This window comes from Phocoena sinus, chromosome 15, assembly GCF_008692025.1.
Source record: "Phocoena sinus isolate mPhoSin1 chromosome 15, mPhoSin1.pri, whole genome shotgun sequence".
Taxonomy (NCBI): domain Eukaryota; kingdom Metazoa; phylum Chordata; class Mammalia; order Artiodactyla; family Phocoenidae; genus Phocoena; species Phocoena sinus.
In genome coordinates, this window is record NC_045777.1 from 14,479,095 (window position 1) to 14,504,078 (window position 24,984).

Here is a 24,984-nt window from a genome sequence, read left to right on the forward strand (position 1 = left end):
AATATATGTAAAACTGCTTTTCAGATGCTTTTCAGACAGTGAAGTGCTATATAAATGGCAGTCGTTATTTAGTGTCTTTGCTGAGTATCAGTTTCATTATTGAGTCTCTCCCTTGAGCATCTATAAAACGGACAACAAAATACCCACCCCTCGGGGTGGTTGTAAGGATCTGTGAGACAAAATGGTTAGAGCATAGACTTTAGAATCAAACAAGCACAGGCTGGCCTCTTGCTCTGCCCATCACTAGTTGTACGATCAGGGGACCCACATAACACCTACATCAGAGTGGCTGTGAGTGTAAAGGGACGTGGCACGAGTGAGGCGCTGGCGCAGTGCCCAGCCTTGTTCCGATCTGCAGGTGCAGTGACGAATACCACCTCCCACGGGTCCCTACCAACAGTACAGCTGAGCTGTACCCCTCTGCCTCTGCTCCGCGCCCACCGTCAGCCCTGGGTGCCGGTATAATTAGCTCCGGCTCGGTGGTGAGCAGCCGCGGCTGCTCGAAGCCTCTGACACGACTGTCACCTCCCACTCAGTTCTCCAAACCACAGTTATCCCACTGTTGAGTGCGTTACATGCGTGCTGGGCACGGGGCTGAGTGCCACCAGAGGACATCTGAGCCCTCAAAACCTCTGATTTATCACAAGGAACACGGGCTGTGCCAAAAGAAAAGTTTCGGGGAGGGATGGGGGGATGGGGGGAAAGAAATGCAGCCTCTTGCGTTTGCTGAGAAATCCCATTCTTCCAAAACCCATAGCCCGCGGCGGGGGAGACAGCCTGTGTCTTTAAGAGGCCTCCGCTAGCAGGGCGGGGACCGGCGGCTCCTCGCTCCCAGCCCCGGCAGCTGGTCCCGCCCTCTTTTGAGTGACAGGCAACCAACCCAATTGAAGAAGGAGAGTTCAGCGTGACGGTGAAATGGAGCAATAGGAGCCCGGGTCGGCCTGCGTGGGGCGGGGCCCCGAGAAGGCGGGGCCGGCGGAGGCTAGTGGAGCGGCGGCTGAGAGACCTGGGCGCGGGAGCTGGGCCTAGGTCGGCTCTCTGGTGAGTGTGGGACGCGCCGGGGGTCGGGGCGCGCCAGGCCGCGGGGAGGGCCCTGGCCCGAGGGACGCGGGGCGGAGAGACCGGGCCGGGAAGTAGGCGGAGGGCTGCGGCCTGCTTCTGCCCAGGGGCCTGGGGGCCTGGAGAGGGCCGGCCTGGGATGCACCGCGCAGGTTCGACAAGCCCCTGAGGGGTTGCGGCCCAAGTGGGTCCGCCAGGCCAGAGGGTCACTGGGTCTCCGACCCAGAAGGGTCGACGACGGGTGGGGAAGAGGGCGGACCAGGCCTAGAGGAGCGGGGGCTGGGCCGGGTAGGGGTCGCGGGGTAGGGGAGGAGGAGGGTGGGAGGATGAAACCCGGGGGCGAGACGAGACGGTGCGGGGAGGGAGGGTACGGGAGAGGGACCAGATGGGAGAGGGCTCGATAGGAGCCCAAAGAGTGTTTGGGGCTGGGTGGCACCCATCCGAAGCCTCGGAGTCTCCCTTGACATCGCCACCCCCTCCTACACACACAGACACTGCTCATCACCCCGCCCCGTCGATCCGGCCGGCTCAGTGACCCCCCCAGACCGTCTACTTGCATCTCCGCCGCTTCCTCCTCAGTTCAGGCATCTCTCGCCTCTTACCTGGATTGATGCAGTGTCCATAACCGATCTGCACACAGGCTCTTGCGCCGCTCCCCAGCGGGCTTCGCACCGTGGTCAGAGGGATCTTTTCAAAATACAGATCAGATCCGGACGCTCGGTTGCTTGTAACTGGCTGGCTTCCACCTCCCGCAGGGCCAGCCCCAGATCCTCACCCAAGCCCTGGAGATGGAATCCCACCGACCTCTCCTCCCTAGTCTCAGTCTACTAACCCCTCTTGCCCAATTCTCTTGTCACACTGGTCTTTTCGTGTTCCTTTTACATACCAAGCCCTGGCCCAACTCAGGGTCTTCACCCTCAGCCTTCCTGCTCCCTGGGCTTATCTTCCCCGCCTGACTTATTCCTGTCAACTCCCCTTTATCTTTGAAATCTCCACTCAAGTATCACTTCCCCAGGAGAAGTCCCTGGTCCTGGATTCCCCCACCCAGTGAATTCCCCACTTTCATCACCCTCTGTACTTCTCCTTCACAACACTTGAAGAGCTGCGGTTTTACATTTATTTATGAAAATATTCATGTCTGTCTGTTCCCACCAGATAATAAGGTCCACAAGGAAAAAGATAGTGTCTGCTTTTGCTCCTTGTATCACCAGCATCTTGCCCAGAGCCAGGCACTGTAAATATGTACTAAATGAATGGAGGACTTGGCTCTGGTAGGAGGAACAAGGTGTGAGTCGTCTCTGATGTCCTACACAAAAACTGTGCCAGGCTCTGTGCTAGAATAATGCTGTCCGATGGAAAGATAATGCAATATCTGTTGTTACAAAATTTTTAGTAACCACATTAAGAAAGCAAAAAGAAACAAGCGACATTACGTTTTGTAATATATTTTACTTAACCTAATAGATTCCAGAATGATATTCTTTTGACATATACTCAGTGTTAAAAGCATTATTAATATTTCACATTTCTGTGTGTGTACTAAGCCCTTGAAATCTGGCCTGTGTTCTACACTTAGAGCCCATCTCAGCCCATGGTAAACACATTACAGGTGCTCAATAGCCACACGAAGGGGCGAGCAGTGCTAGAAGCTTTACATACCTGTGGCATTTAATTGCCTTTAACCTTTTGAGATAAATTATTGTTGTCTGCATTTTACTAGTAAACGTAATGAAGCTCCTAGAAGTTATGTTGCCTGCCAGCAACCATCCTAAACTTTGTGAGGGGAGGAGGCAAGGTGAGGACCAGGACCTCCATCTGTTCATGTGGAGTTTGGTCCTTCTGTACCCTATGCTGCCTCGAGGAGGTGTCAGGGGAGTCTGGGGGTGCAGGAAGTGGGGGCTAAACTTCTAGAAAACAATGGCACCTGTGGGTGTCTGCATATTCGGTTTCATCCATGAAGAGACAGTGTGTCTGGGTGCATCAGTACCACCTGCCTAGGTGGCTCAGGAACAAGTGGGTTTGATGCAGTGGAAGAAAAATCCTGCAAGGCCAGTGCTTCTTGATCCAGTCACCGGAGCTCAGCACATTCAGCACCAACTCAGCCTGGTCCCAGCACCTGGGTAGAAAAATGTACCCAGGCCACAGCATCTTGTACAGGGCCTGAGTCAACAGTCTGGCTGTTCAATTCAACAGTTGCTCACTGAGTTGAAGTCCCCACTCCCGTGAGGCCAGCACTGTTCTAGGCCATTTAGGGTGGCTGGGGAGTATAGATCACAGCCCTCATCTTCAGGACGCCTACTGGGTACTTGGAAAGACCAGACCAGACCACAGAATGATTAGATGAGGTGCAGGACACCGGGCGGTGTGATGAAGAACCGGAGACAGTGGTGTGCAGAGGCTGCAGTGGCTGTCTAGGCCACGCTGGGTAATGTGTTTCCAAGTGCGGATTTGGATTCCTCTGCAGGGGTAGGGGGGTACTTCGTAGTTGGCTACAGTTCCCACATAGATGCTGCTTGGCGTATTTACTTACCCGTCTGACTGCTTAAGCAGCCAGAGTTTGTAAACCCATTAGACATACTGGTTTTGATTGAGTCACTAGAAAAGATTTGTTGAGCACCTGTTATGTGCCAGGCATTGTATAGGCCACGCTCTGGAACTGACTATGAAGCTCTCCAAGGTTCTTCTGCTAGGAGAAAAATAATAAGAAGAAGAATTTTATATTGATTTTCCTCCCCGATTGCCTTCACATATGTTCTCTCAGTCTGTCATCAGTATACTAAAGCCTGGCAGGCAGGGCTTTTTTATGCCAGGGAAACATGGCTACAGTGCTTTTGCAACTTCTTCAAGTTCACACTGTTGGAATTCTGCTTACTCTGTGTCAGGTATTATGCTTAAATGATTTACGTATATTATCCCACCCAATGTTCACAGCAACTTTATGGAGTAGGGTTGATGCGAATCCCCATTTAACAGATAAGGAAATTCTTAGAACTGGGATCCAAACCTAGGTCTGTTCCACTCCAGAACACAAGCTCCTTACCTCGTTAAGTTACTCTGCCTCGCTAGAAGGTCAAGGTTGGACGAGACCTCCTCATGCATATCAGGACCTGAAGTCCGAAGAGGCTTGTGCTCATGGCAGAGCTGGGCAGTCAGGTCTCCTGTGCTGCAGGGGCAGGACTAACCCAGAAGGAAGCGCCGAGGCCTTCTTTGGTTCCTGACTGCTGGTGTGGCCTTGCCAGCTTCTCTGGACCTCAGTTCCCTTATTTGTAAAATGAGAGGCTTGGCCTGGTTTTGCAGTGAGAACAATGCTGTGTGGTTGGGGTCAGTATTGAAGGAGTCGGGCCCCCAGCCCGGGGTTTCAGTCATAACCCAGGGCTTCTCAGCCCCGCGCACCCCGTGCCCACACAGGCTCTGCCTTCCCGCGGCAGCCGCGGTCCCGTGAAGGCAGACAGTACTTCTGGTTCATCTGTGTTTTCCACTTCAGTTTCTGTTTCAGTTCCAGAAACTGAGGCAAGTGGACTGGAAACACAGACCCCTTCTACGTCCACCTCGATGACTGTAGGGCCTTGTGGAGTTCTAGGCAATGGCTCGTCCTCTGTCTATTAGAGTTTCTGTTCTCTTTTAGAGGCGGTCAGGTCTAGGGGCATCCTGGAGGGTATTTTTGGTGTGGAATTCTGTGGGCACAGCTGTGTGCCAGGCACGGTGGGCAGGGGAGTAGATGCGGACTTGGTGAGTCCCTGCCCTCAGCTAACAGCCCCTGAGCTGTGGCTCCCAGCCCTGGCTTCCCGTTAGATTCACCTGGGGGTGGGGGCTGGGGGGTGGTTTGCAGTGACCTGGGTTGGGCACGGATGAGGCACAGCCAGAGCTGAGGCCCACTGGTGTAGAGTCTGCACCTGGGCATCTTGTTTGAAGGCAGGTTCTGATTCAGGGGGTCTGGGCTGGAGTGGGTGATTCTGTGTTACAGGCTCCCAGGCAACATCGGTGGTGCTGGAGTGCAGATCACACTCTGAATAGCACGAGGAAAGGCTGCACATAGACAGTTATGAATCAGTGGGATTGTGACAGTGTGTGTAAAAGACGGGAGGGCGGATGAGGGCGCAGTTCATTTTGTCTGAGGGGAGAGGACCAGGAAGGCCACACAGAAGAGTGACTGAGCTGGGCCCTGAAGCTCGAGTAGAAGTTTGGCAGCTGGACCAGGTGGAGGGAGTAATGGCAGAGGCCCCAGTAAGACTTAGAAGAGCCTGATGTTTGGGGGAACAAGGTGGTCTGCTGTGACATTCGGAGTATCTGCGAGGGCGGTCTGAAGGCCGTGGTGGGCCTGGAAGGAGCTGGTGCTCTCCTGCGGAGTCTAAGCTCAGTTCTGCAAGGATAGGGACCTTGCAGAAGGTTTCTAAACCGAAGAGGAGAGCTGAGTGCTTCTTAGGGTAGGTGTTACGTGAGAAGAAGCCCAGACAGTTACCCTGTTCCCACGCCCTTCCTCACTGCCCTTGTGGCTCTAAGTTAGTGGCTTTTAACTACGTGTTTGGGTGAGTCTTGTGTCCAACACATTTCAACGGAAGGGAGAAATCTCAGCTGCCATTGGTATGATGGTCCATCTCCGTGTTTCTAGCAGTAAATGTCAGGACCTGACTCTTCGAACCCAGTTTCCCTCCCTGTACCTTAGAGTCTCACCCTCATTCAGGGGTCCGAACTAAGGGAAGTTAAGTCACTTCTCACTGCAGAAGATTTCAGAGGGAGAAGCCTCTGTTGAGATTGTGCTCTCGATTAGAAAGAGGGTTTGACCTCTGGTTGCCTTCCTGGAGCAGTGCTTTCTCTTGCAGGAAACATAAACCAAACTCACCCATGCCTCCCCCACCGAATCAGAAGCAAAAGAGCTGAACAAAAGCACCCGTCAATCCTTATCCTTAAAGGAATGAGGGGGGGAGAGTGCGGAGCTGGAGCCTTCTGGCCTTCCTCCATCTGAATTCCTTACTAATGGGGAGGGATTGTCTTTCACTTCCTTTCCGCTGGGCTCTCAGAATCCATCTCCCTGGAGCCGTCCTTGCAGGGGTGATTGATTGATGGAGCTTTGTGGGGCCTTTTGTAACTGTGCTGATTTTATAAGCACACCTTCCAGAAGCCACTTAAAGAACACTCATTGGAGACACGGAAGGTCCTGTTTTTCTCTTGTTTCCCCGACTTTGCCTTTGAAAACCTGGGCTTTCATTTTCCTGCCTTAGAGTATAGAATTATCTTCCCCAGATCAGTGTGTGCCTCTCTCCTGTTTGGTGACATTTAGAGCTTTCCCAATCATCTTTATATCTGTAATACTTGAAAGGGGGTGGGAGGGTGGGATGCAGAGTCCTTTAATCAGAAGGGGTTGATTACTTCTTCGCCTCCTGGGCCTGGATGTGGAACCACCGCTCCCTCATCTTGGCTGTTTGCTCTTGAACTCTATAGTGACGCTGAATGGTAGAGCAAGAGGCTATTTATAACCCTGAGAATTTTGCAATGTTACTGAATTGCTTCGACCTAATTCCCACTTCCTTTCTAAAGTGAAAATGAAAAGAGTGAGCAAACGAGAGCTGAAAGGGCTCCCCACAAGGAGATCCTTTATCTGGGGACTGTTACCTGGAGAATAGTATTCTTCTAGTCTCCTATCTCCCAACGTTTCCATAGGGAGAAAAGCGGAGGGATGTTTTCCCCCATCTTTTAACTAGAGTCGGGGTGCTAAATCTGATTTTCCAGTGAGACACGTCCTAATGTTAGATGTGAAAACAGTGAAAATGCTGTGGAGTTGGAAGGTGGTGGGTCGAGGAGGGAACACACAACCAGAGTGCTTCCTGCCCGTCCACTGCCATGTGAAGCCGGCCCTGGTTTGTAGGAGCTGAGGAAGTCAGAGCTGTTGGATTTGAGCAGATGCTCATGGAACCGTAACCGTGTGTCAGGCGCTGTGCCAGCCGATGAAGCTGCAGGGTTGGCCTTGCCCCGGGGGAGGAGAGAGCTGTGGGAATATAAAACTATAATGGGGTGGGACAGGAGCCGTCACAGAGCTGTGGACAGAATGCCACAAGAACACGGGCCCGTCCTGTTTCACTTTGCTAGAGAAATGGGGGTGGCATGAGGAACTAAGACTGGTACAGAGAGGAAGTGACATCTGAGTGGGGCTCTGAAGCTTGCATATGAGCTTTCCTGACAGTCGAAGGAAGGAAAGAAATGCAAAGATACAGAGGAGGAGGAGGAACATGGGCTGCCGTATAGAAACAGCAAGTAGTCCAGGAAGGTCTGGCTAGACTGAAGGGCTGAGCACCACACAGGGGAGTGGGGGTCACCTTCTTTAGACAGTGGGCTCCGTTATCTGTCACAATGGTGAGCTCTTGTCGTTGGTCTCTGAGCCCGGTGTGCTTCATCTAAAGGTCCAGGGAACCCAGATCCTCCACTGAGCGCCTGCTGTGGGAACCGTGCCACCTGCTTTCACGTGGCTTTCAAACAGCCAGACTGGCTGGGGTCAGATTCTGGCCGTGCCGCTTACTAGCTGTGTGACACTGAGCACAGTACTTAATTTTTCTGCGCCTCTATTTCTTTTTAAAATTTTATTTATTTATGGCTTTGTTGGGTCTTTGTTGCTGTGCGCAGGCTTTCTCTAGTTGCGACGAGCGGGGGCTACTCTTCGTTGCAGTGCGCGGGCTTATTGCAGTGGCTTCTCTTGTTGCGGAGCACAGGCTCTAGGCACGCGGGCTTCAGTAGTTGTGGCACGCGGGCTTAGTAGTTGCGGCATGCGGGCTCTAGGGCGCAGGCTCAGTAGTTGTGGTGCACGGGCTTAGTTGCTCCGCGGCATGTGGGATCTTCCTGGGCCAGGGATCGAACCCACGTACCCTGCATTGGCAGGCAGATTCTTAACCACTGTGCCACCAGGGAAGTCCCTCTATTTCTTGTCTATAAAACCAGGATGATACATCACACAGGGCTGCTGTGTGGATTAAATGAATTAATATGTGTAAAGCCCTTAGAACAGTGTCCCAGCACTGGGTAAATGTTAGCTAATGTCATCATCCTTAGCAAAGGAAGTAGAGGGAAGAGAGCCAACACCCAGTCCTGAGACCCAGTACTGATGTGATTTCTTTCTTTCTTTTTTTGTGGGGAAGAGGTGGGAAGGAGACATGTGGAAGATACGTTTCTCATCCCATGTGAACTTCAGTTGCCTCATCTACAATGGGATGACTTCCAGGGTTCGGGTGAGCATCAGCGGTAATAATGCTACAGACGTGTGATCAAATGTAAAGAGGCTGTCTGCACATTACTGTTACATACAGGATGACTTGCCATAAAGTCACCACAAAACTGAACTGTTTTAAACAAACCAGACTTATCTAAGTGGGTTTTGCTCTTCATTATTTCAGCCAGTGTTAACCAAGGGCCTGCTCAGTGCTGTCATCTTGTGCCTGTTAGGCTGCTGTCTCTTCAGCCCTCCATTTAGAGCTCCTTCAAACCTGGGGGGTCACCCTTAGGCTTAGGCTTTTTAGTTGCAATGAGTAGAAATGCAGGCTAGTTTAATTGAAAGGAGTTTTATTGGCAGGAAACAGGGGAACTTCAGGTACCCCAACTGTAGGAGGTGTAGCCATGGAGTCTGGAAAGTCTTCAGACACAGGCTTTTTCCACCTCTTTCTGGGACTTTGTGGTTTCTGGTTTCTGGCCTCCACTCACCCACACATTTCTGGATTCTTCTTGCTGAATAGCTTCCTCTGCAAGGCTCTTGGTTTTTGCTTCTTGGTATCTTTGGCCTGCCGCGGTACCTGCTCTGAGGCTGACTGTGACCTTTCTGCTCCAGGGCCCATTGTCATCCATCTCCTTTAGTCTGTGTCTTTAAGCTCAAGAGAGAGAATTGGATTAGTCCAGCTAAGGTTGAGTGTTCACCTCGGTCCTGTTGGCTGTGGCATGGGTGGCGAGAGTGCCAGGACACATGGGCTGCCTGGGCATATTGGGAAAGGGCAAAGTCACGGAGAATCGGGGCTTATAGTATCTCTGGAATAGTCCTGGTGGTTGCAAATCCCCGTGCTTTAAAATGGATATGAATTTTTGGAACATACAAGAATCACTCAGGGCTGACTTTAATAAAGAAAGAGATAGGGACTTCCCTGGTGATCCAGTGGTAAAGAATCTGCCTTCCAATGCAGGGGACGTGGGTTCCATCCCTGGTTGGGGAACTAAGATCCCACATGCTGTGGGGCAACTAAGCCTGCGCGCCACAACTACTGAGCTCATGTGCCTCAACGAGAGAGCCCGCCTGCCACAAACTACAGAGCCCACACGCCCTGGAGCCCGTGTGTCACAACTGGAGCGAAACCCGAGCAGACTGCGCACCCTAACGAAAAGATCTGTGTGCTGCAACTAAGACCTGATACAGCCAAAAAAAAATAAGGAAAATAAATAAATATTTTTAAAAAGAGAGATAATCAACCTAGGAAATGCCATGTGGTGTCCCAGTAAAGTGGAACTGTAAAATAATGAACTTTAGCTTTGTTTATCTCCAAAGACAGTATCCAGAAAGGAGTTCTAGGGACTTCCCTGACAGTCCTGTGGTTAAGACTCTGCTCTTCCAATGCAGGGGACGCGGGTTCAATCCCTGGTCAGGGAACTAAGATCCCACATGCCACGCACAGAAAAAAACCAGAAACAAACAGAAACAAACAGAAAGGAGTTCCAAAAAACATGATTTGTTTCTTAGCAGCACCACTGAAATAAGGGTGTAACTTCTTTTGGAGAGGGACATGTGTACATCACCCAGACACTCAGTGTTGGAGCTGTGACTAGGTCCCGAGTCCTCTGGCTCTGAATCCAGATGCTTCAGCAGGGAAAATCTTCCCAGCCCAGCGCTCTTCCTCTTGCACCTACACTGCCTACTTATTTTAAGAAGAAGAAGAAACTAAACTAAATAACAAATGGTCTTAAAGGCCATATTGTATATTGTGCATTTCCACATATATGAAGTACAAAAGCAGGCAGAACAAATCCATGGTGTTGGAAATCAGAAACAAGTTGCCTCTGGGAGGGCTGGCAGGTGCGGGGTTGACTGGAAGGAGGTAGGAGGGAATTCTGGGGGTGTGAAAATGTTCAGTGTCTTGTTTTGGGTGGTGGTTACAGGACGGTATGTGTATTTCTATTTTGTATATATATTTATATATATACATACATATATACACATAAGCTCTGCATTTTATTATTTGTAGATTGTATCTCAGTCAAAAAAAACGATCTCACAACTGTACAGTCGTACCTCCTAATTATGGCAGATTTAGATAAGGATAGGGACTCCTGCCCTAGGCATCCTGAGATTCACGGTACCACCCCTGCTTTGCTGTGTCACTGGAGCAGAGCATCTCAACCAGGACTTCTTCTGATGGGCCCGTTTCTTTTCAGAGGTTTGTTGTGTGTCTAGGCACATAAAAATTACATGTGAGAAATTCTACCTGGAGCTGCAGAAGCTGTGGAAGCTCTCAGGGCCGTGAGACCGGCGCACTTCACCTTTAGGCTTGATTTAGTTGCAGTGAGCAGAAATTCAGGCTAGCTCAGCCGGAGGTGGGGGTGGGTAGCACTGGCCAAAGTCAACTCCATGTTCTGTCACCTTCACTGCTTGTAAGCTGGGTGAATTGGGCACCTTGACCACACTGAGTTTCAGTTTTGTTGTCTTCAAATGGAGGTAATCCTGTACTGCCTACTTCATGAGGCTGCTTGGAGGACTCAACAGAATAAGTGATGGCACATTGAAAACCATCTCTTCTGTGCTGCCATGTTCTGGAAGTGCTGGTATTTTTGACAGTCGACTTCTGAAGCACCCCGTCCTGGTCAGGAAATGGCCGGGAAAGCTTCCCTCTTTCTGAGACTTGTGGGTTTGTAGGGGAAGGGACTTGTACCCCTGTCACCAAAGAGGTTAGTACTTACAAGGCTGTGAGAAGTAACAGCTGGTTTGGGCTGAAAAATTGATGGCCTCCACAAACACCAGCTCAGCACAGCTATGCCGCATGTTCCAGGAGAGGCGGGTGGTCTCCATTAGTGAGGCGTGGATTGTGGGCAAGTGGCTAAACCTGGGGGTGCAGGAGAAAGGCCTCTTTCGTGAAGAGAGAGGCCGCTCCTGAAGCTGCAGGCATGGAGTATAAACACACATTGAAATAATCCATCAGCGGGGTGACTTCCCCTCATCAGACCTTGGAGAGAATGCTTTAGCTACTGCCTGGAACACCACTAAGCTCACAGAGTTGCCTAGGATACCAGTCATGTGGGCCCATCTTCCAGACTTGTTCAAAATGATTTATTTTCCTTTATTTTGGAGAGCAGTGGGTCAGAAGTACTTCTGAAGCCTTGTCCTCCGATAGTTGGGCCTTTGTATGAGGGTCCTCACCTCCCTATACTTTTGCTCTCAGCAGCTCTTGCCTTTGGCAATTGGGACTAAAATAGCATTTCCTGTCCCGCTTCTCTTCTCCATTTTCTGAAGTCTGTGTCATCCCACACGGTGGAGGCTCCGCATTGTGTCCCTTTGCGGGGGGAGGAGTGGCAGCAATAAGTAGGGAGGAAGCAACAGAGCATGTGGCCAGGCCCTGCTGACTCTGGAATCTTCCCGGATGACTGCAGAGCAGAGCAGGCTGGCTGCTTCAGCTAACTGCTCAGCCGAGGAAAGGCTGTGTCTGTCCTTATCAGTCTCAGGGCATAAGCTTCTCCCTCTCAAGATCCCAGGACAGGACTTTGCAGTAAATATTCTCTACTCCGGGGTCCTCCTGGCCCTTCACCTGAAGTGTCACATTGGCAGATCTTGCAGCTGGCTTATCTGCAGTTGGTAGATAGGTTTGTCCCTTTTCTACTTGCTGATTTAATCCAAAGAGACAAAATGTCCAAGGAAAGGTTGTGGTATGATCTAGAAGAATTCAAACCAAGAAGTTCTACATGTTTCTTTGGACATTCTCTGTCTTCTGATTTTCCAAAATGTATAACAAGAGTGAAAAATGAAGGTAAACTCTGACTTTTTCCTTTTTTCTGATTCTTTTCCCCAGGCAGCTGTGTCTGTGTGTCTTGGAGAAGCAGGGCCCATTGAGAACGATGCCACCACCATCAGACATCGTCAAAGTGGCCATCGAGTGGCCAGGTGCTAACGCTCAGCTCCTCGAAATCGACCAGGTAAGCTCTGGAAGGGAGCAGCGGTGATGCAAGGGGAAGGACCCAGGGAGTGCGTGGTGGGGATGTCTTTAGGGGCGGGGACCACTGGCATTAGGAGTAAGACCAGCAAAAGGGAAGCCAAGCCCTGTCCCACCCTGTGGAAGGCTGGTCACCATGGCCTGGGAGAGGCTTCCTCTTCAAGAAAAGCTTTCAGAGAAGAAGCCCGTGCTCAGGCCTCAGGATGACCCTGCCTGACCGACCCTCTCATCAGGACGTTGGTACTAGCAGGCTGTGGCTCCTGGTGAAGGATCTCTCTCTCTCTCTCTCTCTCTCTCTCTCTCTCTCTCTCTCTCTATCTCTCTCTCTCTCTCTCTCTCTCTCAGAAACGGCCCCTGGCATCCATCATCAAGGAAGTTTGTGATGGGTAAGTTGAAACTGCCCCTGTTTTGTATGGTGACAGGCTAAAAACAGAGGAGCATTGCCAGACCTTGAAAGGAATTCTGCCCGAGGATCTGCAGTTAGTCGGGTCCCCAGTCCGGGGCTTTTGCGGATCGTTGTCTTACAAAGAAAGTATAGCTGGTGGGGATGTCCCTAAGACCTGTCAATCTTTAGTTTTTCCTTTAAGCCCAGGAATGCCCCACCTGAGGTCCTGGTGGGATCTGAGACCTGTGCTGAATTATACGTGCCGCCTTTTGTGGTACCAATCTTTACAGAGGCTGAGGAGGTTACTGTTCAACATCTCAACCCAAAGCTTTGGGGTTTTTTCCCCTGTACATCAAACAGACCGCCCAATCCCTCAGTCAACTCTGGTGAAAATTATTTATTTGCAGCTTCTAGACAGGCCCACAGGCATGGCCACACAGGCTGTACTGTTTTTCTCTTACATAGGTGGTCACTGCCAAACCCGGAGTATTACACCCTCCGTTATGCAGACGGTCCCCAGCTCTACATCACCGAACAGGTTAGTACAGGGAGAAGCCAAACTAACACAGGTCTTGCTCTGGAATGAGCCACCCCGGGGGCCGGCGCTGTTTGCCCTCCTTACATCCAGGGAGCTTCCACTTCCTGGGTCAAGAGCTGCTTCCTGGGCAGATCAGGGAGCATCAGCCCTTGTCCTCCTCTGGTGGCTGGAAAAATGTGGCTTCTGCTTCCTGAGAGGCGCTTGAAAAGGATCTTAGAAATTCTTTGCCAAGAAACAAGCAGGAGAGGAGGCCCTGACTGAAGAGTCTCAGTTACAGCTACTTTAAAAATGACAGAAAGTTCTTGTTGATTCAACTTGCTTGCACAATTTTAATATTTTATCTTAGCTACTCTTTTTTTCTCTTTGCTACCCAGACTCGCAGTGACATTAAGAATGGGACTATCTTACAGCTGGCTATCTCCCCGGTAGGTATTCGGCTTTCCTTAGGAATTCCTTTATTTGACAAGCGTCTGTGAGCACCTACCATGGGCCAGACTCTGTTCTAGAAAGTAAGACTTGGGGGTTAAAAAGTCAATCTTTGCTCTCACAGCCTGGTTGGGAATAAACAAACAAATATAAGGCCTCTCTCAAGGGTCCTGAAAGAAGGTTGCTTAGGGAACTCAGAAAAGGGTCCACCTAACTCAGACTGAGAATTCCCAGAAAGCCCTTCCAGAGAAGGGGGACACTTGGCTCAGATGTGAAGGATAAGCAAGAAGCATCTGAAGAAAGAAGAAAAGGAGAGATGTGCTTTGTTTAGGGGAGGCGGGAGTGATGGGTGGCCGAGGGCCTGTAGCCATCGACCAGAAGCCAGTGAAAGGTTCCTTGGCGGCCTGCTTATGGGTCGGACTTTATCCAGAAGGGAAAGATCATTATTGTGGGGACGCTGAAAGATTTTAAGCAGGAAGCTATGTTATGCTTAGGTTCATATTTTATGAAGATCACTTTAGTGACAGTGTGGAAGATGGGCTTGAAAAAGGAAGGTTGATGGTAGGAGGAATCTTCAAGAAGCTGATGAGCAGTGTCGACAGCCCATGAAGGCCGTGGCCGTGGCGATGAAATGATGGGCAGGAAAAGTGTTTGCAGGTGAACTTGGCGAAGAAGGCAATACACTGGCTGTGGAAGCCGTGCGAGAATGCAGGCTGGCCCCCTGATTCCTGCAAGAGCAGCCCTTCCGGGTGACTAAGGAGGCACCCACAAGGGTAGAAAGAAAACAGGCGCTAGAAATGGCTTAGGAGCTGAGGGCAGGGAGAGTGTCCGGATGGAGGATGGGTTGGTCTGCAGTGAGCAGAGAGAAGGTAAACTGAGGACAGAAGAGCAATCCGTTGATCTGGGAGGTCAGCCAGTTGCTGGGGCAGCTGGGTGGCAGCCAGATCGCAGTGGGTTGAGTTTAAGAGGTGACAGAGCGAGGACCTTGTGTTCGCCATGTTATCGGGAAGCTTGGTTTAAAAGGAAGTAGATAGAGAAGGTAGTAGCTTGGGGATACGGAGTTGAAAAGATACGCCTTTTAAAAAGAGGTGGAGGACTTCCCTGGTGGCGCAGTGGTTGAGAGTCCGCCTGCTGATGCAGGGGACACGGGTTCTTGCCCAGGTCCGGGAAGATCCCACATGCCGCGGAGCGGCTGGGCCCGTGAGCCGTGGCCGCTGAGCCTGCGCGTCCGGAGCCTGTGCTCTGCAACAGGAGAGACCACAGCAGTGAGAGGCCTGCGTACCGCAAAAAAAAAAAAAAAAAAAAAAGAGGTGGAACATTCACGTGTGTTAAAATCAAAAGAGTTTGACAAAGATACAGTGAAAGGTCTTCTCCCACTCCTGTCCCTCACCTACCCAGCTGTCCACCTCCTCTGACCCTTCACGGTTGTTAACTTCTGTTGCAGTTTTTTATGTGTCCTTGAAAATACGTTAAGATGCAAGAGAGGACGGTTGCCAGTGCGGGAAAGGGGGGGTGAGTGACAGGGGCAGGACCTTGCTGCCCACAGGACAGGGGAGGCCCACAGCCCAGGGGAGGGATTTGCCCTGACGGCTCAGCCTGGAGCAGGACCAGTGATACGGGGGTAGCATAGGTAGGTCTGTAGAAGGGCTGCCGGAAAACGGAGGGCATGCTGGCCCCTGTTCTCTTGGTGAGGTGACAGGCTGGTCCATCTGAAAGGAAGGGAGGTGTGGAGTAATAGCAGCTACATTGGCTGAGCGCCTGGATTTTGCCGAATACTTTCCATATATGGTATCACTTAATCTCGACAAACCCCATGAGATGCGTACTCTTGATAGCCCCATTTTTCAGACCAGGAAACTGAGACTCGGAGAGACTAAATAACCTACCAGTTGTCGACAGCTCAGAACGCGGCGCAGCTGCCTCTCAAACCCAGGTCTGGGCGACCCCAGGCCAGTGTTCTTGGCACTGCCTGCTCCTGCCCTGCTCCTCAGCTCTGCTCGTCCTAAGGACTTCATCTCTCCTCCCCAAGCTCGGCTAATTTAACGTGATGGCCTGGGAGCTGCGCGCTTTTACAGAAGTGCCGAAGCATTTTACGGGCCTCGCGCGCAGCGTAGCTGACTTTCCCAGAAGCAGGAGGCGCAGGAGTTGGCCCGGAAATGCTGTCCCGGGAGGAGAACTGACGTTTGGAGTTGGAAGGCTCTCAGTGTGATGCAGACCAGCGCTCTTCAAATCGTTCCGTCCTGTGACCTTTTCTCGCAGCGCACACGTCCCTCACCGTGGAGGTGAGGGAGGGTTTCTGTGTCCTCGCGAGCAGCGTGCCGTTAAAGGGGAGAGACGTGGGTAGGCCCGACTCCTCTGCAGCAGCGGTACCTGGGCTCCGTCGCTTGCTTAGCACTGGAAGAAAAACGAAGACCCCCGGGGCGCTTGTGCTCTCCAGATTCTTCCATTCCAACCGAGAATATTAAAGTAACACACGAGAGATAGAGAATGATGGAACGGTAAGCTGTGAGGCACGGACTATAGAGTGAGTAAGTTCAGCAACAGGAAAGACCAGTGAACATGAGAGGAGGGGCGTCAGCCGCAGTCTCAGGAAGGATGCAGGTGCTCCCATGGGAAAGGTTCACGTGCTCGGGGGAGGCTCTGTCACCAGCCGTCATTTTCAAAAAGCCGTTTTGAAATTAGCTGCTTCTAGCCCCTTGGTATTCTTAGTTTCCCCAGGGCTAGCACTTTGAGGAACAATGATGCGGACTCTGAGGGAAAGTGAAAAAAACACATCAGGCTTATCACAGTTTCAGATTGAAAGGGTCCTTAGAGGTCATCAGATCTCATTCTCCACCCACTGTAGGAACCCCTTCCATAGCACTTTGTACAGGTGCCTGTCCAGTTTTCCTTGATTGCTTCCAGTGACCGAGAGCCCAGTATTCAAGAGACAACCTCTTCCACTGTCTGACGGCTTTAGTTAATATCAATAGAAAACTCCTATGGTTACCAAAGGCTAAGGGGGTGGGGGAGGGATACATTAGGAGTGTGGGATAGCAGATACACACTACCATATATAAAATAGGCAAACAACAAGGTCCTACTGTATAGCACAGGGAACTATATTCAATAATCCTGTAATAAACCGTGATGGAAAAGAATATGAAGAAGAAAATATACATACACACACACACACACACACAGACATGCATATATGTGTATAACACTGCTGTACACCAGAAACTAACAAAACGTTGTAAATCAACTACAATTAAAAAAAAAAAGAAAAACTCTGATATTGAACTAATATCTGTTTCTTTGTGACTTGCCATAGTTAGCGGATTGTCATCTCCCAGATCTCTCTTGTATTCCCTCGGTGGGAATTGTTTTATTCCATAGACCAGAGTGGTACAGAAAGGATACACATAACTGCAGACCGGTCTCATCGTACTGGTGATTCCCTGATTGATGCAATAAACATGTATTTAGCAAATCTGAAGCAGTGTGAAGAGCTACTTCTGTCTCGGGCTTGGGAGTCCACAGAAGGGCCCCTGTGAGCTATTCACAGAGCAGTAACCTGCCACAGGGAGCAGATGGCATGTGTCTTGTCCCTGGTCCCGCAGTCCCGGGCCGCACGCCAGCTGATGGAGAGGACCCAGTCATCCAACATGGAGACCCGGCTGGACGCCATGAAGGAGCTGGCCAAGCTCTCTGCGGACGTGACCTTCGCCACCGAGTTCATCAACATGGATGGCATTGTTGTGCTGACGCGGCTTGTGGAAAGTGGAACCAAGCTCTTATCCCAGTGAGTGTTGCTGAGGTCTCGTTTGGGAGCTCTCGAGAGATTTACGACACTCCGCAGGGCATCCTATGCTCATTTCCATTGAGTCAAATGAGCTTATTGAGCTCCTTCTGCATACAGAGCAGCGTGCCCAGCACCAGGGTCCACACAGAGGGGTATAATTCACTATTGTGGTCCTGAATCTTGTAGTCTAGTTGGGCTCTCACAAATTCAGTGACGGTACAAAACAGTACTATGCTGAGTGACGTGAAAGTCGGGGCTCTAGAAGTCAAGAGAGAGGTCAGCTCACGGCTGAAATTATTTCCGGAAAATGACCGGCCTGATGGAAGTTAGCAGACTGTCCATTAGCAAGTAGAACAGGTGTCTGTGTGTCTGTTCTTAACCACACCCCTGCGTCCCTCCCTCTCCAGTCACCTCCCCACTCCACACACAGGCTCCTTATACAGAGACACGCAAGGGCCCTCCTCTGTGTTTACCGGGGCGTATCCCCACCCATCCACTGTCTCCCTGTCACCCATTTTCATGGGGGCAGGGAGGCGTCCGGAACTTTGCAACGCACTGCAAGTGGCTTTGTGGTACTCCAGTGCCAAGGTGAACGTGGCGGGAAACTGCCATGCCATTATCAGCAGTGAGTAAACAGATGTTTAGTTTGTCTTCTAAGCCCACAGAACCTAAGCTGGCAGAGAGGGAGTCAGAAACCTTTGAGTTGATGGATCAGCTACTGAAATTTTTAGCCAAACCGAGCAGCTAGTCTTGGGTATTTGTTTTAAGTCTTGGATTCTCCGGCTGCACGGAAATCTCGAAGCCTTTGGCTGCCATCAGCACTGACCCGGACGTTCCGCAGTCTCCCGGGAGTGCGGGGTTGGACTGGCCTTCGTCTCCTCTTTAAAGTGGAGGCGATACCTCCCTTGCCATATTGTCATGAGGAGTACTGTGGATGAGAATGGGTCAGAACATGCTTTGCAAATGGAAATATAGTTTGTAAATTATAGAGCACTGTACAGATGTATAAAGGTTCGCGTGTATACAGAGCAGAGACAGAGGGGAGAAAACATTTCAGCCCTCATTCTCTGTCAGCTCTGTGGTAGGGTTTCGCATGCACTGTCACCCTGCCCTCACCACAATGCCGTGAGGTTAACGCTGTGAGAGGAACTCAGTTTCACAGAGAAAGAAATAGAAGTTTGAACAGATAAAATTTGCACAGTTAGTAAGTAGTTGAACCCATGGCCAGAGTTCATCCTCTTTCTCCTGTGCTCTGCCGCCTCCCAGCCTAAAAGTGAACCTGGGACGTAAGCTCCCTTGGGTACCCCACCAAGTGCTGGGATTTGACAAGGCCAAACCCAGAAGCCTTTCCTTTGGTGATTCCAGGGAAGAATCTGCTCCACACCTAGCTTAGGTGTGTGCCAGGCGCTGGCTCACAGTGGCGTTCGCTGATTTCTCAGGTGGTGCTTACGTTGAAATCCGTCCCTATTGTGGCTGCCTTCACACCTGTGCTCCCCAGTTCTGAATCTTTGTATTGTTTTGTGTGTGTTTTGCACATGTCTCAGCTACAGTGAGATGCTGGCATTCACCCTGACTGCCTTCTTAGAGCTCATGGACCATGGCATTGTCTCCTGGGACATGGTTTCAATCACCTTCATTAAGCAGGTGAGGCCTCCAACATTCCGTCTTTCCTCCCTCCGTCGCCAGTTGTTCTCTAGGCTTTGAGGGGAGGTGCGGGCAACACAGCTGCTCCAGCGAGGGTCGGCGTTCTATCCCCGAGGCCAGGTTTTTCATCCTCAGGCTCCGGCCTTCCTGTGGCTCCTGGAAGGTGTACTTTGTTACACTCGCAGGGCCTGCACTGAGAAGATGGAACTGGACTCCCGGAACTGATTATGGCCAAAGTGGAATTGGATTGTCAGTGAGACTCGGGATAGCGTGCAGCCAGCCAGCCAGCCAGCCAATACCATCCCTAAGTCTTCTGACCTGCTTCCTGAGCCCTGCCTCCTCTTTGGATTAAAAAAAAAACAAAAAACGTTCATTTCATTTGCCTTCTATTTATTAATCTGCCTTCTGTTTACAAATCTGCAAGGTAGACTGTTTGATTGTCAGATGAACTCAGTGGCGGGGGGGAGAAGATGCTTCTAGTTTTATCCTCCTTTCTTCTAGAAGAAGGGGCAGTATCACCTCAGAAAACTGAACTAAAACCAATGAATGCTGTATCTGCTGACCTAGAATTACACCTGTCATTGGCTTGGGACATTGAGAACTTCCCAGTGCTGGAGATACTTAGGCACAAGTGAAATGACCATGTGTCAAAGATGTTATAATGGGGATTGAGAAAAGGGATTAGATTAGAAGACTTTGAGGTCCTTTCTATGTCCCCGAGTCTGCTGTTCTGCGTGTGTATAGGGACAAAATGTATGTCCGGAGTACAGTACATGGAGAGCAAATGAGATCCCAGCATCAGTAAAACCCTCTGCTTTTTACCCTTGGCTTTTTCATGCCTGAACCCTTATTTTGAAAACAAAAGATTAAGCCCTTAGGTTTAACGAAACATAGTTGAGTGGATGCTGTAATTTGAAATTGAGTTATCCATGCCTAGGGACTCCCTGGCACATTGGCCAACATAGCAGATACCGTCATCCACCTGGGGACAACTGTCCAAATGTGGGCAGCACACCTAAGAGGAGAGTCTGGGGGCGGCGGGCGTCCGAAACCTAAGCCTTCAGCTCTCGGGCCCTGAGCTTCCTAACTGACTTGCCCTCTCTGGCTTTAGATCGCAGGGTACGTGAGCCAGCCCATGGTGGACGTGTCAATCCTGCAGAGGTCCCTGGCCATCCTGGAGAGCATGGTCTTGAACAGCCAGAGTCTGTACCAGAAGATCGCAGAGGAAATCACTGTGGGACAGCTCATCTCTCACCTCCAGGTGTAAGTAGAGACCCTGCCCCAGCCTCCCTTCCCTGCCTATTCTCTTCTCCCCTCTTACTCTGTTTAAGTCTTCCAATCCTACTGCTTTGCTTGTACTCTGAGATGCTGATCTGCTTGTTCATTCACTCATCACCTCTTCCACACTACTGCCAGAATTCCTCCCGTAATTCAGACCTGGTCATGTCATGCTCCCGCTTGAAATCCTCTGTAACTCTCCTTGCCTCTCAGGATAATGTGAAGTTTTTCCCAATCTTCCTGTACCACCATGGTACCAGACAGAATTAGATGCTTTCTCCTCTGTGGGCCAAATAGTTTCTGTTTGTACCTATGATAATCATATTTATATAAAATACTGTATTTTTATTATCTGCCTCCCATTTTAAACTTTGAGCTCTCTGGGAACAGGGGCCGATCATTTTTGTATCCCTTGTTTTGATTTAAGTAGAAGCTCAATTAGCATTTGTTGAAAGAACTCTTGCCGAACTAACAGTATGCTGTTGGGGGTAGCAAGAAGTATTGTATAGGATGTGAATTCCAATCCAGGATCTACTGCAAACTAGGTCTCTGCCCTCAGCAAATTACCTAATCTCTTCTGGCCTAAATTTCCTCGCCTCTAGACTGAGGTTAATCATCCCCACCTCTCAGACTTGTGAGGATCAAAGAAGATAAAAGGTCCAGCATAGGGGCCAGCACAGGATAGGTATCCAATAAATCGAGGAGGTTTTTTTGTTTTTTGCTTTTGTTTGTTTTTTAAGAAGCTTATCACATCCTAAAACATTTAACAGATAATAAACAAAAGCCAAAGACAGATAAAGCCTTTGGAGCACTGTTTGTCTCCTCCCCATTCCTTATACTTCCCTTTCAACCATTCCACACAATTTAAGGGGACTGGACTTCCCAAAACAAGGATGGGGACACTGCTGATTCCTTCCTAACCCTCGCTCCCTTCCAGCATATGGGACATTGACAGAACGCCCTGCCAGTTCCAGGGGAAGCCAGAGCTCCCAGACTTGGTTGATTATAGCAGCCTTGTCTTCACTCAGCTATGCTCTCAGCCTGTACCTTCCCACTAGTCCAAGTAAAAAGGAAGCACAAGGAGATTTACAGCTCTGACTTCTCCTTGTCACTTCTCTAAGGAATTCTTCAGCCTCTGTTTTCATGCCCAAAAGCCAAAGAGGTTGATTGAAGTCAGGGGGACATTGTAAATTCCAGGTGGAGAGTTCTGATTTTCCTGACCTCAGAGTTACCTCTATTTCTTTGTTTCTGAATTGGGAATGAACCAGTTACCTCCTTAGAGATGCTAGAGGAGCGTGGCATTTCTTAGGGGTCAGTCTATGAACACTTTCAGCCCATTGCTGTCCCCAGAAGTCATGTCCTCTGCTGCTGGGCTGAGGGACAATTAGTAGCCTCCACCAGACCTCCAAGATGCCCCCGGCCAGCCAGGACACCCAGCAGCCCCTCTGGAAAGAGCCACAGAATGCACTTATGACGTGGCAGGTGGAGAGCTCTTGTCAAGTGCCAGGATTACAAGATTCCAGAGAAGCGTTGTAGTTATTTTATTTGTTTAAAATAAAATAAGTTCATAGTCAGAGACTTTGAAAATACAGAAAAGCACAAAAAGGAAATCATTTGCCCATTATCCCCCCTCCAGACATAACCACTGTTAACAGTAAAATGACTGTGCCACTGGGGTTTTTTTCTATGCATACTTTTAAGAAAGTTGGAATCTTACTGTACATGCTATGCGTGCCTTGACTTTTTTTATGGAGTAATAGTTACTGAACATTTTCCATGTCAAAGAACCTTCTGATAGGGTAGTTCTAAATCTTCTTGTGCAGGAATTCCGTGCCAGTCTAGTGGTTAGGACTCCATGCTTCCACTGCCAAGGGTGCGGGTTCGATCCCTGGTCGGGGAATTAAGATCCCGCAAGCAGTGAGGCCTGGCCAAACATTAAAAAATAAATATATATATATATATATATATTTTTTTTTTTTTTTTCACCCCATATGCCTTTGAAAATCCAGTAACAGTTATGGACTCTCACCTCCCTGGAAAAAAATATCACATAGTCAGCCAGCTACAAGGAATAATGGCTGCACCATTTCTAGGGTTCCCAGACACTCTAAGCCCATCCCTAACCCCAGGCAAAGAACCTTTATGCTAAAACAGCATTTTTAATGAGTGCTTAGGATTTGAATATATATGAACAGAGTCGCTACTGTGGACATTTGCATTATTTACTGTTCTTGATTTTTTTTATAGTACTTGGATGAAACACCTTGCCAGTAACTCATGCACAGCTCTCTGATGACTATCTTTGGGTAAATTCCTGTTAGTAGAATTGCTGGGTCAGGGAGTCTGCCCACTTTTAAGCTTTTGAGGCTAAGCCTCTGATTATTATTTGATTACAGTGTGTGAGTGATTGTTTTAAACCATCTCTAAGGATCGTCCTGCTGGTCAGTCTCCTAACCTCTCTCTGCCTTCTTTCTCCGTTGACACAGCTCCAACCAGGAGATTCAGACCTACGCCATTGCACTGATTAACGCACTTTTTCTGAAGGCTCCTGAGGACAAGCGACAGGTCTGTGGTGGCCTTTTCAAGCTTTTCATCTGGGCTCTCCCAAGAGAAGACTTATCCACCCACTCATTTTCCCAAGAGTCCCTCCTCCTGGCCCTCTGCAGCCAGAGCCCGTCTGAGTGGCTTTGCTAAGGAAGACCTGGGGAAGAACTAGGAGGGAAACCAGCTGGGTCCTAGGTCAGGGCAGGGGCCTGCAAACTATTTCCCCTCAAGAACGAGTAAATATTTTTCTGCCTGGTGGCCCTTGTGGTCTACGTGGCAACTATTCAACCTTGCCGCTGTAGCCAAAGCAGCCTCAAACAGTAGGCAGACAGGTGGGTGTGGCTGTCTTTCCATAAGACCTTCTAGACACAAACAGGCAACAGGCCTCATTTGGCCTTACTGCGACTACCCCTGGGTTAGAGCATCAGGGAGCAGGGAGAGGAGACCCGCTGGGCCTCCCTGCCGGGTCCCAGGAGACAGAAACAAACGCAATCCTTGCTTAAGGAAGCAAGAGTGGAGGGACTTAGCTTGAAGTTTCACGTATAAAGATCCTCTGATCCAGGTTCTAAACTTTTTTCTTCCCTATCAATCAGCTGTGTGACATGATGCAAATCGCTCTGCTTCTCTAAACCCCAGTTTCCTCACCTATAATGTGGGAGTAACAACATCTGCCCCATTCACTTCATAAGGATGTCATGAGAAAAAGCCATCTTTTACAAGTGAGGAAACCAGGGATCAGCTGGGCAGTGGAGCAAGGGCTGACCTAGGAGGCCAGGGTCCGAGGCCGAGTACTTTTCCTGCCACTGCTGGGCAAGTGCTCTAACCCCCCTGGGTCTCCGTTTCCCTTTCTGTAAAATGCAAGGGCCAGATTAAAGATCGCTCTGAGCCCTTCCAACACGACTGTTCTAGATTTCTCTGGTCAAAGCCCAAGTGATGTACAAAAGCAGGACTTTGTAATTCTCGGTCAATACCGTGGGCTCAGTAAATTGTAATTCCTGTGGGATTGTGTACCAAGTTCCTGGAAGATTCTGGTGGGAGGACCAGGAGCGTCTGTGGTTCTGTCTGTCCTTGTCTTTCTTGGATGGCTGGCTCTGTTCATCTCTTCCTCCCTAGTCCTGTTTTGAATGTAAGCTGAAAGCTCATTCTTCCATCTGCTTCTCTCTGTGCTTTTTGCTTTCTGCCGGCAGGACAAGCATCTTAATCCTCTAGACCTCCCTGTCACTGTAAGTAGCACTGCCATATGGAAAGGGCCCCCGCTCTTTTCCAGGTGGGGAGGTTGAAGCTGGGTGAGAATCTCATGATCTGATCTAGTTGTTCAGGGAGCTCCAAGACACAGGAAAAGGTTGTGTGCTGTAAATCTCATTTGTCAGGACACTTAGTGAAGTACCACGGATCAGAGTCGCATAAAGGATTAAGGGGACGCCTGCCCTGGGGAATGTGGCCCAGTCTCTCCTTTGTAACCTGCCTTCACATGGGTCTGTGGTTCAGCCAGGAAGATCAGATTCAGAAATAGCCTGTGACTTTCATCTAGACGATGCCAGATGCATCACATTCCAGCTTGCTGTAGCCAGGAGTAAAGGTAAATCCATGCCCTTTTGGACGCTTTCTAGATCCTAGGAATTGGAAAAGCTTTAGACAGTTGACAGAAGGGAATTTGGATACTCGTTTCTTAGAGGGAGGGTTTCTTAGAGGATTAGAGGGAGCTCAAAGAGGTCAGCTCTATGAGGATATGAAAAAGGATGAGTGCTTCCCCCGGCACCGCAGAGAAGCCTTTGGTTGCAGGCCTTTATATTCCAGCAGCAGACCACTGTCAGTTACCAACTTTGTGAGTTGTGGACAGCAAGATTTAATCGTGCGTTGGCCTCCCATAGCTACCAGAGAAGTTTCTAGTCCACCTTCCTCCTTTGCCAGTCAGTGTGTGCTCAGGGGACGCAAAGTAAAAGTTAATATTCCTGACAGCGTCAGCCATTGGAATTTGGCTAGAAATCTAGAAGCGAGAGACAAAGGCCTTCCAGCTCTGAGAAAAATGACAACACTCACGGATATTGCCCCATAGGAGAGGTGTGACAGCTCCCTAAGGCCCGTTGATTTAGAATTATCTATGAAATTAAATTAAGGCAGCAGTTCAGGAAGGGAAGTCAAACTAATTAACATTGTAAGAAGT

The 24,984-nt window shown here is 49.8% G+C and overlaps 1 protein-coding gene across 15 annotated transcripts in view; it reads left to right on the top strand.

Annotated features, from left to right (window-relative positions):
* Positions 1-962: 962 nt before the first annotated feature.
* ELMO2 (engulfment and cell motility 2) overlaps positions 963-24,984 on the top strand; it is a 38,427-nt gene continuing 14,405 nt past the window's right edge. For 2 of the 15 annotated variants that reach the window (XM_032604248.1, XM_032604250.1), the window contains exons 1-9: positions 985-1,041; positions 12,081-12,204; positions 12,567-12,607; positions 13,072-13,144; positions 13,519-13,569; positions 17,173-17,354; positions 18,899-18,998; positions 20,110-20,261; positions 22,763-22,841. Coding sequence is in view for 9 of the 15 variants with exons in the window: in XM_032604237.1 (XP_032460128.1) it covers positions 12,127-12,204; positions 12,567-12,607; positions 13,072-13,144; positions 13,519-13,569; positions 17,173-17,354; positions 18,899-18,998; positions 20,110-20,261; positions 22,763-22,841 (756 nt within the window). In the remaining 6 variants the exon portion in view is untranslated. Of the gene's footprint in view, positions 1,042-8,183; positions 8,274-12,080; positions 12,205-12,566; positions 12,608-13,071; positions 13,145-13,518; positions 16,069-17,172; positions 17,355-18,898; positions 18,999-19,133; positions 20,262-22,523; positions 22,583-22,762; positions 22,842-24,984 lie in introns of all 15 variants that reach the window. The other 13 variants (XM_032604247.1, XM_032604237.1, XM_032604251.1 and 10 more) reach the window with 13 other exon arrangements.